The sequence below is a fragment of the Pseudochaenichthys georgianus genome, chromosome 11, assembly GCF_902827115.2.
Source record: "Pseudochaenichthys georgianus chromosome 11, fPseGeo1.2, whole genome shotgun sequence".
NCBI lineage: Eukaryota > Metazoa > Chordata > Actinopteri > Perciformes > Channichthyidae > Pseudochaenichthys > Pseudochaenichthys georgianus.
In genome coordinates this window covers 1,881,600-1,893,604 of record NC_047513.1, presented here as the reverse complement: position 1 = coordinate 1,893,604, position 12,005 = coordinate 1,881,600, and the positions used below count along the sequence as shown (strand labels likewise).

Below are 12,005 nucleotides of genomic sequence, written 5' to 3'. Positions count from 1 at the left end.
TCAAAATCCGGCAGCTCTAGCAACTGCACTGCCGGATGTTGAAGCCCCTCTTTAGTTTTTGACCTGCAGGGCCCAGAGTGAAATGCTTTGGTGAGCACAAACTAGAGGGGAACAGCCAGCACCAGTGTGATTTTGGTGAGTCTGTGACTATCTTGGAGAAAGATATAGGGGGGGTTCCAAATCTGGCAGCACCAACACCTGATCTGCCGGATTTTGAAGCCCCTTTTTAGTTTTTGACCTGCAGGGCCCAGAGTGAAATGCTTTTGTGAGCACAAACTAGAGGGGAACAGCCAGCACCAGTGTAATTTTGGTGAGTCTGTGACTATCCTGGACAAAGATAAAGGGGGGGTTCCAAATCTGGCAGGAGAAATACCTGCTCTGAACATGTTATGTAGAGAACATGCAGATCTTCCCTATTGACACCAGGATTAACGTAGTCTAAAATAAGGAACATTAATAGTGTGATAGAAAATGAAATGTAATGTAATAGAGGCACAGATACAAGATCAATAATACACTTGATTTTAGGGCACCTTTCAAAGCATTCAATGTCACCTTAAAATACAATTGAAAAAATATAGGAGTGGCATTACAATACAAACATGTGTTGAGTAGGGATATATACAAATTATATTCAAAGGAGCAATTCAAGTGAGTGAAGCCAGTTTGAACACATAATTTGTTAGGCTTGATTGAAAATAACACAGTGTCTGACATGATCATATATGTAATATCATTACTGTTATATCATTGCTTACTATTCGTGGTTATCAGACACTTAAACAACAGAGAAGGTTTTAAGAAATAGGACTATTGACAAATCACATATTATCCTGTCATGGTCTGTTCTGTAGGAAGGAGGAATATAACAGTGGGACTATACACTCAAAAACGGAAGTTTATTCCAATACGAAGATTGTGACAGATCTGAACTTTTGGAATCGCACTTTTTAGTGTCCTCTGGTCTCCCAGCTGTGTGCGTCACTTTTTAGTGTCCCCTGGTCTCCAGCTGTGTGCGTCACTTTTTAGTGTCCCCTGGTCTCCAGCTGTGTGCGTCACTTTTTACTGTCCCCTGGTTTTCGTTGTGCTTTGAGCTTCTTGCAGCGTTTGTATTTGCAGCGTTTGGTTTCTGCAGCTTTTAGTAAACGCTGCGCATGTTTCCTCAAGCTCCTGAATGTTTTCTAAATGTGTTGTCAAGTTGCTGAAGATGTTTCTTCATGTGGACAGGAACGTTTGATTTTATATCTGCATCCTTTCTGAAGCTGCAGCGCACCTGCACATTTAGACTGTGGGAAGACAAGCATTGGGTTTGGAAACACAACAGATAATAATCAGAAGGAAGTAGTGCTTTCAGTCATTCATCTTAAAATGATGTACAGTATCTCAGTGTATCTCCCCATGTCGACGGTGTGCATCTCTGTCATCAAACTTGTTGTGATCCAGTCAAGCCAATTTAAATTCCATTTCTCATTTAATTCATGCCGGATGCTTCATCGGCAGGGCGGTCATAAACATTTTGCGAGTAAAATAAATCAAGAACATGTTGTTGGGGGGAGGGGTTATTATCAGAACTGCACTGTCCACACAGAGCAGTTGCATGATGGGATTGAACAGTGGGAGATGTTCTTCTGGGCTCTGAGCTTGCTGTGCTGTTGTACTGAAAAATGCAAACATGCACTTACACACACAGGATAATGAAACAGATCTTCTGTCCAATCATCTGAGCCGATTTGACCCATTTCCTGCTCCCTGTTGCATCTTTCTTCATCTCACACACACATGCCTCTCTTTGCCATGCCTTTCTCTTCTCTCACATTCTGCTCCCTGTTATTGTCACATTGTGTCCCCTCTCCTTTTTTTCTTTGTTGCTTTCTCTCAGACTACATCCACACTAACCCAGCTAATTTAGAAAAACAATCAACATCTTAATCCCCCCTGAAACACCTGAACAACAGAACACATTCCTAATCACTTCACCTCTCTCCTATTTTGTGTTTAACAAAGCCAACATGTGTTCGGGTTAAAGAGACTCTCAGTGGGTTTAAGCTCATTCAGTCCTGCTCCCTGTCATCCCCTGTACTGGTAATGACCTATTTGTTCGGATTCAAGACGAAAAGATTCAAGATATTCAAGGGTTTATTTATCCTGTTGGCGAGGGCGGCATGATCTGCATGGCAACTTTAACTTCAGTCCCTTAAGTGATGATACTGTTGCCATGAAGCTTTGTATCACTACTTCTACATATTGTTCTGTTTGAGTAGAAATGTGATTATGTGTCCAGGTAACTGCTGCATTGTGCACCCCCACCCCCACGTTCCCTCAGATCCACCGCAGCCAGACTCCTATCCATTCCCACATCCAAACTCTGCATCATTGGGGACAGAGCCTTCTCAGTGGCAGCTCCTAGGCTCTGGAAGTCCCTCCCCCAAGATCTTCGTGACTCTGAGTCCCTCACGGTGTTTCTCAATGTCGAGGAAGGCTCCTCCAGAGCCCCTATTTCAAGGATGCTACGTCATTGAGTCCCGCCGAAGGATTGTTCCAATGTCCAGGATCCTTGGAATTCTACCGAGGACTGAATCCTTTGTTGCGGGAAATTTCGAGGATGCACCAGTGTATCCTCTGCGGTCTTAAAATCCCCACAATGATTGACGCACACCTGCACACTTGCTAGCCTGTTCCATTCTTCGTTCTCCGAATGCCAGGAAGGATTCTTGCCTAGCTTCTGATGTACCTGACTCGGACATGTCCTACCAAGAAAGCGTCCTCGACATTGAGAAACACCCACAGTCTTTCAGTCCCGCCTCAAAACCCATCTCTCCAACTCTGTCTACCCATAAGCCCCCCCCCCCTCTCAATCAACTTCCTCTTGACTGCCTTTTCTGTTTATTTAATTTAATCTTTGGAGTCGGGAGGCCTTTGTTAATTTATTCCAGCAATCTACTCAGACCTACTAATTGACCTAACAAAAGTTATTGAGTCCACGTAAGTTTACTGCTTGGCTCAGATCCATAAACGTCAGCAAGATCTCACCTCTATTAACTCCTGAAGAACCAGGTTCAATAAACTGCTGTTTCAATTCAGACGACACGCTTAATCTGTTAAGCCCCTGTCACACTGTCCCGAAATTGACACCCGATGGACACACGAATATGGAATTTTGCACGAAGATGGCCCCGAACCACACACGAAGGCAACATTTACATTACATTTAAGACATACAACTGCAACGAGAGTAACACAAACAATTATGTTAAAGTACTATGATACAGTACTGATATCTTCAGACTTTGTTCTTTACTTTATCCGTCTTTATATGTAGAAGATATTAAGTTTTCTCCGTCATGTTGTTTCCATAGCAACAACACATTTTTGTGAACTCGCCTTCAAAATAATATATTATATCCTTTTTAGTTTCACAGAACACACATTTGGTTGTGTACATGATTTTGTTGTGCAATAAAACAACCCGATGGACACACTATAAAGGAAACGTTCAAATTCGGCTCTGATCGTAGCAACATCGAGCCATTTGTGAGGGCATCTTAAGACTTCGTATGACCGCTGGTGGAGTTTCTCAGGCTCCGGCAGCAACTTCGTGAGCGGTGGCAAAATCTTTGGCATGCCCAAAAATTGCCGAAGGACCTTGCGAAGGTTCATTTTCGTGTTGAATTCGTGTGTCCATTTTGCCCTTCGTAAGGCCATCGTGAGGGCATCTTGTTATCATCGGTGCCATCAGGCATTCGCCCCGATCAGAGTGAAGGCGAATGCACCGATAACAAGTATGATAACACGAAGATGACACGATTTGACAAGATGCCCTCACGAGTGCCTTACGAAGTTACCGCTCACGAAGTTGCTGCCGGAGCCTGAGAAACTCCACCGGCGGTCATACGATGGCTTAAGATGCCCTCACGAATGGCCCGATGTTGCTACGATCACAGCCGAATTTGAACATTTCCTTTATCGTGTGTCCATCGTGTGTCAATTTCGGGACAGTGTGACAGGGCCTTTAAGGCGATCCCGAAGGATTTTGATATCAGTAAATGAGGTGTGGCCCTACCTAAGTGTGAGTGTGGCAGTGTGCAATCTTACCTTTGAAGCAGGAGAGGAGAGCACAGATGTATTTTAAATTGTCCCAATCCAAAGGGTGGGATCAGATTATTTGAAGAAAAATTAGTCCACACTTGTACAGGGTTTTAGCTTCTCTCGTTACAATATGACAATCATACAAAACTTATAATGTTGTGGTCATTTTCTAATATGAAACCTCAATTCACAGTTTTACATGTATTACACTAAATTGTAACTTCAACTGCCCAATTCCGTTGTGACATTAAAGTCTTCCGACAGAATCCAGAGGGATCTCCTCATAAATCGCCGGTGATAATAAAAAACACATTCAAACTTTCATTCAACAAACCAATTCTCATACACACCTATATCCCGCATGAATTCAGAGGAAGTTCCTCATAGGTGGCTGGGTGTTAAACATTCAACAAATCAATTCACATCAATTCATCCAACCATTCAACAATCAATTCAAGAGACCTTACCATGTTTGAGAACACTTTCCAAGGAAAACCCCAGCTCTGAAGCTTTCCTCCCTTTTAGTTAGTGCTTTTATGCTGCACAAAAAGGCAGAAAAAACACAAAGACACATCCTTCATACCCATATTTATGGAAAACGGACATGGCCTCTGATATGTCTTGACATATCTTTCTATGGTATGACATAAACACATTTTTGGGGCCTCAGTATTCCTCCAACAAGTCAGGGGCCCCTCCCTGTGCACAGCCAGCTGTGAGTGAAGACAAATGTCTCCCCTCTGCTCAACACTGACACCCATATATATATGCCTTTTTTGGAGCCCTTTTTTGCAATATTTATTAAAATGTCAGTTATTTAAACAAACCACTATCTGAGGATAATACAAGCAACCATAAAACACCCTTTACTAGAGCCATTGAAGCCCATGAAGAATTTATCCTTTCACAAATCTTTTCAACGTAAGTTAAAATTAAAAATATTTATTTTATATTTATATATATATATTTATTATTTATTTAATTTAAAAGTGTTCAGAAAGACTGCATCAATTATATATGTATACTGTATGTATGTATATATGTATATATAATATCAATATTTTTATTAACTTCAACCAAAGTCAATTTAAATAGCGGGCAAAAATGGGTTAATTGCCATGCATGTGGTGTTTGATATAGTTTTACGTTCAATTTCAACTATTTTAGGCAGAAAAACGTATATTGACGAAACCTTTTTTAATAATTTACCATAATTTAGAAAGGTTTTTGTGAGAAATCATTTCAAAAGTAAACTTATTTTTCATTTTATATTTAAATTTGAAATGTTTGCACACAACATTATTAATTTATACATTTTTATCCATTTTTTAAAATGATGAATCCATTTATTTTAAATGTATTTCCTTGAGGCTGGGGAAGATATCCAGCATGTAGTTCAACATGCAAATGTTCTGCATCATAAGAGGCCAACAACAGTGACAGAGTGTGTCAGTGTGCTGAAGGATAGACCAGCTCTCCAGGCCAGACTCTAAAGACTTTCCAAGGGGTAAAATGCTGCTGCCGGAGTACTGACTGACTGGTATCAAGTCTACCATCCTCTTAAAGTACTCTGTCCAACAATATCAGTCTCATAAAGAAAGGTTTTTTAACGCTTATTCAAAATAGCAGAGAAACATGCATTCTTGTTCTCAGGAGGGGACATTGACATGGAGTACTGCAACAGTACACAGTAAGTACTTCATAGTACTTTTGGGGGTAGTTTCAGTAGTACTGAGTCCAACAGGATCAATCTCACGAAGAACTAATGAAAACAAAAAATAATTCCCTCATCAAACTTAGCAGAAGTGGCTTGATTGTGTTCTCAGCAGGGCACTTTGACAGAGGATTCCTCAAACAATACACAGTAAAAGTACTTCAATGTATTGTAAGTAGTAGGCTAACTAATGCAAAGTCAAACAGTATCAATTTCATTAAGAACTAATGGTAAAATTATATGTTTATCATTCATCAAAGATAGCAGAAAACATGCATTATGTACTAAGGAGGGGACTCTGACAGAGGATTACTCACAAAGTACACAGCAAAAGTACTTCATTTTATTTCTGGTAGAAGTCAAACTAGTACTGAGTCCAACAGAGTCAGTTTCCTTAAGAACTTGTGGTAAAACATATTTGTATCACTCGTCAAATATAGCAGGAATGAAGAGCAGCTGATTTGAAAAAACAAAGTGGAGAGGCGGCGGAGCAGAACCGCTGTACAGTTTAAATCTCCTAACTATGTTGTTTGTTTGTTTATTTATTTAAAGGACAGTGCACATTAATTGACATTGCTGTAAATGAGCCAGTATTAGCCAGCAGGCTAATTTTCAACTGTTGTCCATTTTAGACAAGGCTTATTATATTTACAGCCTTAATAACATACATTTTCTGGGCTCAAAGTGTGTCTTGGCCATTTTCATTGTGATCGCTAAATTCACCTTGTTTCCCTTTGTTTATAATATTATCACCGCTTTTGTTTTGAAATCACTTCCGTGAGTTTGGCCCCGCCCCTCGCTCCAATGACCATTAGACCATTTAGTAAGGTAAAAAGCAAAAAGGCCTCTCAAACGCTCTTCTGTTTACGTGAAAAACAATTGGACGGTAGATACACAGATGTTTAATCCGTGTATGGTTCGTTCTTTGGTTTTTCCGTTTCAAAACCGAATAGGAAAAACTAAAAACCGGTGTTGTTTTTTTATTTTTCTGTATTAAAACCAAAACAGAAAAACGGAAAACCAAAAAACCGACCAAATTCTGTAAACAGTTAACAAGAAAGTTACCGGTTCGCCAAGGAGGAAGTGGAGCATACAGGAGACAACCGTTTCATTGCAGACTATTATGTTTATGTGGGGAAATGGCAGTGCATACATTATTCGAGATATGAGTGCCTGGCAAACGATTTTCTTATATCCTGCAACCGTTTCCCGCCAATCAGGAGACAGTATTAATTTCAAAAAGTTGATTCTCTGCCAATCAGGACTGCTTTCAGTTGTATTACCCCGGATACAGGCTTATTAAAAAAAAGATGTTTTTTTTCAAAAAAGTAATCAATTATATATATATATATATATAATTTATTATATATATATAATTTTTTATATATATATATATATTTATATATATAATTTATTATGATTTATATATATATATAAAAATATCTGCCCCTAATTTTGGCCCTTGGATAAATGTAGTAAACATGTGTTTGCCACAGATATTATTCTCTGCAATCTTACAGAATCACATGAAATAATCCCATTGCTTTATGTCCTGGTGACGCTAGCTTTTGTTGCTTCACGACTTTCAAAAATAAATTAACACTGCATCACACTATCACACTATCATGTTCTAATAACGTGTCCTCCTGTCCTGCAGGTGGCGGTACAGGCAGCCAGCAGACCATTCTCTATGAGGAGCAGTGGAAGATGCCGGCTCTGCCAGCACTGCTGCTGTCGATTTACATCCCCGCCCTGCTGCTGACCATGGCCCCGCTCCTCTGCAGCCAGGCCGACTCCCTCTCTGCCGTCCGGATGGGTGAGTGCTGTCAGCTTTAAACACACAATCACTGCCCTCCACTGTCAAAACTGCTGCAGGTCAAACTTCAGAATTTCAGTTATTTTTTCCAAATAAACAATGTATGAAACTAAGGAAGTAAGATCGGTGTTGTTCCTGATAATAAGTGAGAATATGATACAACCTGGATTTAACCTGCAGGTTGAAGGCATGCTCTCTCCACCTGATGCTCTTTGACCCTAGCTGAAATATGTAGACATTTCATGGATGAACTCTTTGGTGACCAGAGTTGGGTGTAATAATATGACTTTGTCGGTAACGGAGTAGTGTAACGTGTTACTTTTATAATTCAGTAATCACACTACAGTTACTAACATTGCCCCGACACGCGTTACTTCGTTACTTTCTAAAATCAGTCATAATCAAACCTCAACAAACACCTGCAAAGAACACATGATAAGGTGAAGCTAACGCACATAGCTGTTGTTTATTTATATCACACACGTAGTCTGTTCTTCTTCTCTGTTTTCCGGTTGTTGCCTGTTTTGAATGACGAATACACACTACCGCCGCCTGCTGGTAAGGAGAATTATTGCCACTCACGCATGCGCAGTTCGTACGTGCTCGGCTGAAGTCTTTGCGGTGTGCTCCAGTCTGGCTCCAGTGCAACACATGGCCAACACGCAGGAGAACACGCTGACGCAACAGCGTGAGCAGAGATAGACTGCGCAAAATATACAGATAGCAGGAGACAGAGGACAGCCACGGTCAGATAGCAGGAGACAGAGGACAGCCACGGTCAGATAGCAGGAGACAGAGGACAGCCACGGTCAGATATGAAAACATTCAGGAGCTATCTGGATCAGTCTTATGCGACAATGGAAACTGAACTAAAGAGAACATTTGAAACTTTAGCAGTCTGCGTGATCTGCCTGCAGGGAGGGGCGGGCCGGCCCTGCGAGTAAAGTAACGAGTAAAGTAACGAGTAAAGTAACAAATTACTTTATGTAGAGAGTACCGAAGTAGTGTAATATATTACTTTTTTTAAAGTAATATGTAATATGTAATATATTACTTTTTTTTAGTAACGACCCCATCTCTGTTGGTGACCCCCTGACTTTTCATTTTATCTTTGAGAAGTTAGTATTTGTAGTGTAGGCATTCTAACCAAGGCTCTGATTTCCCCAATATTTGTATTGTATTTGTTTTTTATTAGGAGCTTACGGAGCCCCCTAGGGGACATGGAGAAGAAAAAATAAATAAAATGTTTTGCGAGATCTCGCAAAACCCCTTTGCGAGATCTCGCAAAAGTATTGCGAGATCCCGTTGCAGTTTGTAGACGGTGCCCAAGCACTCCTCTCTCTCCTCCAGCTGCAGATTGTGACTAATTATTGATGTTTAGCTCGGATGACGGAGCGTATCGAACTGTTCTGATCAAAACGACTCTGTAGCTTTGCAAGCTTTGCTTGCTATGATTGTAAAGTCATGTTGTTTGTATTTTTACAACGTTATGTTCATGAGTTATTGATCCGCGAAATTCGAATCTGTCAATAACTCAGCTCAGAGGGACGTGCATGTCCCCTCGCTCTGAGTGTTTTCTTGAGGTGTCTTCACTCATGTGAAACCCTTTATATATACAGTCAGTGTGAAACCCGTGCCTATTGCCAAGCACTGATGTTATATCTTTATATTTAAGGCCAAGCTCAAAGTAAAATCGATGAACCACTCCCTTGTTGTGGTTTCTGTGTTGCCGTAGCGGCCGAACTGACCAGGAAGTATAAATGAAAAGTATTGCGAGATCTCGCAAAGGGGCTTTGCGAGATCTCGCAAAGGGGCTTTGTGAGATCTCGCAAAACATTTTTTTTTTTTTTCAATTATTACTTTTTTCTTCTCCATGTCCCCTAGGGGGCTCCGTAGGAGCTACATAAAACAGGAAAAGATTACAACAAGTTTCTGATTCAAGACTGGCTCATTAATAATACAAATTAAATGAGGCAAAGGACAGCATGCACAAAGCATGTCACAGTTATATTGAACAAGTTACAATCTGACAGGCTCAAGTCCAGTATGTTCCACAGACACTGTCCTGGAAAACTCCAGGCTCTTTAATTTTACAAGAAAGGAGGTTGATTTCAAAGCCTTAATTCTTGCATAGCTATGAATGATTGCAACTCCTCACTAACTGATACTAGCGTTTCTTTGGTACATTAAATGGACAGTTCCAGGTCAGGGAAATTAGTCATTTGTCCTGACTTGAAATCTGATCATATAATCTTTGGTGTTGACATTGAATTTGATTGGAATGTATTGGATGTATTGTGGACCTCAAAGCTTGGACTTGAAACCCACTTCATCATACTGATAAATTAGATGTGATAATTGTAAAAATGTTGATAAAACACCACGTTTTCTATTTATTTGCAAACATTAGTAGTAGTAATTAGTATTTGAGTAGTGTTCCAATCCACTGTTTACACCAGAAATAAAGAAGAAGTCAAACTAAATCCTCACAGGAAGCTAGATGTGAGTGGTGTGACAAGATGTGACTAGATGTGAACTCTGTCTTTGTTAAATGTTGCCATGTTTCAGGAGCGTGAACAGCGCCTCGCTTTCGTCAAAATGAACCAAAGTGCCTGTAGGTACACACACACACAGACTGGAAGCCTTTATCAATGTCCATACTGTGATAAATTCAAAACACATGTAGAGGGGTATTGTTGTGAATTGTGATCTGTGTTGATGAACTTGGCAGAAAGTGGATCAGGAAGTGGGTGTGCTACCATGGAAACGGGGTCATATGGCTCACCTTTCACCTAACAGCTGAGTGCTCCCCACACACACACACACACACACACACACACACACACACACACACACACACACACACACACACACACACACACACACACACACACACACACACACACACACACACACACACACACACACACACACACTCACACTCACACTCACACTCACACTCACACACACAGGTATGAGTGGTTTGTCAGGACTTTTTCTTCGTACCAGTTCAAACACTGATTTATGGGGACCCACCTTTCCCTTTGCCGTTAGAATTCAGTTTTGGTAAAAGAGTGTAGAGATCTGTAGACCTGAAATTCTACAGGACTGTGAGGACGGGGGCGGGAGCAGGCGTTTCCTGACAAAATGATGACTTATGAGAACCCCTCTGGATTAGCTGGACATTACCCATACACAAAGCAAGTCCCTAAGTTATGAGGACCACTAAGTTATGAGGACCACAATCTGGACAAAATACACACACACAGAATTGTAGAAAACCTTTACTAATGAGGACAATAATGGTTTCACTGGACATTATCATGTGTTGCGCAATATTTTGTTACTGAAAAAGTAGCCCAATACTTCAGTTAATTTAAAATGTTGAACAAAAAAAAGTATTTAACTTAGCAGAGCAATGGTACAAAGAGCAGACCACTTTCTCATTTTCATAGACCTCAGTTTTCAGGGACCTGAACATCAACATATGCAGCTTTTTTCTTGTTGCTTTGATGACAAACACCTGTTTTTAATAACCATATGCAGGGTTTCTGACAATCTCTTTACCTTTGTCGGCTGTCATTGAAAAGTGACAGAGGATTTAACTTTTAACGTTTAACTCCTGAACAAAAAGCTAATTTATATATACTTTTGAATGATAATTACATTATCATATCCCTCCAACATCCTGTTGAATCAAAAATACACCGACTGAAGGAAAAATGAATGCACTCACAATCTCATTTCATTGACTTGAATTATAAGGACTATTATGGTCTATAGAGCGGTGCAGGGATGATGTATTTACCCGGAAGTAAGCTGCTGGTTCCCTCGACAGAAAGCAATGGAATTTCTCCACAGGGTTTAGGAAAACAGCTGTAAATAAGGTCTGTGGAAAACAAACCTGTTTGATAAATGCACGTTTTATTCAGCCGGATAATCTCCACATGTCTACCCTACTTTTATCATTTTCTAATCATAAACCTAATCGCCAGAAGCAAAATGCTAATGTTATGCTATAAAAGAGCTACAGCAGGAACAAACTTAAGATCCATATTCAAACACACAGACTCTAGATGGTACGAGTTGAAGCTTTTGTTTGAACACTTTGCAGGAGGCAGGGACTTGATTTCAAGCAGAACAGGGCAAACTTAGAGGAGTGTTTACGTGTTCGGCGTAATGACGTACAACGACCTCCACGGCTTCTGTAGTCCTATTCAGCCACTCGGTAACAACCATCGTTTTTCAGACATGTCAACTCTTCAGAAATCACCAGCGGGGTCACAGCTGATGGATTTAATGTAGAACAAAACGTGATTCGACTCTTCAATGCGTCTCAACCACAGACCTTAGTTCCAGCTATTTTCCAAAATCCTATGGAGAAATCTC

The 12,005-nt window shown here is 40.4% G+C and overlaps 1 protein-coding gene across 1 annotated transcript in view; it reads left to right on the top strand.

The window, feature by feature from the left end:
* LOC117454804 (glutamate receptor ionotropic, kainate 5-like) overlaps window positions 1-12,005 on the top strand; it is a 403,890-nt gene that overhangs the window by 167,901 nt on the left and 223,984 nt on the right. Inside the window, exon 2 of the mRNA XM_034094000.1 lies at window positions 7,458-7,616. Coding sequence (XP_033949891.1) covers window positions 7,508-7,616 — 109 coding nt within the window. The 5' untranslated portion in view covers window positions 7,458-7,507. The remainder of the gene's footprint in view (window positions 1-7,457; window positions 7,617-12,005) is intronic.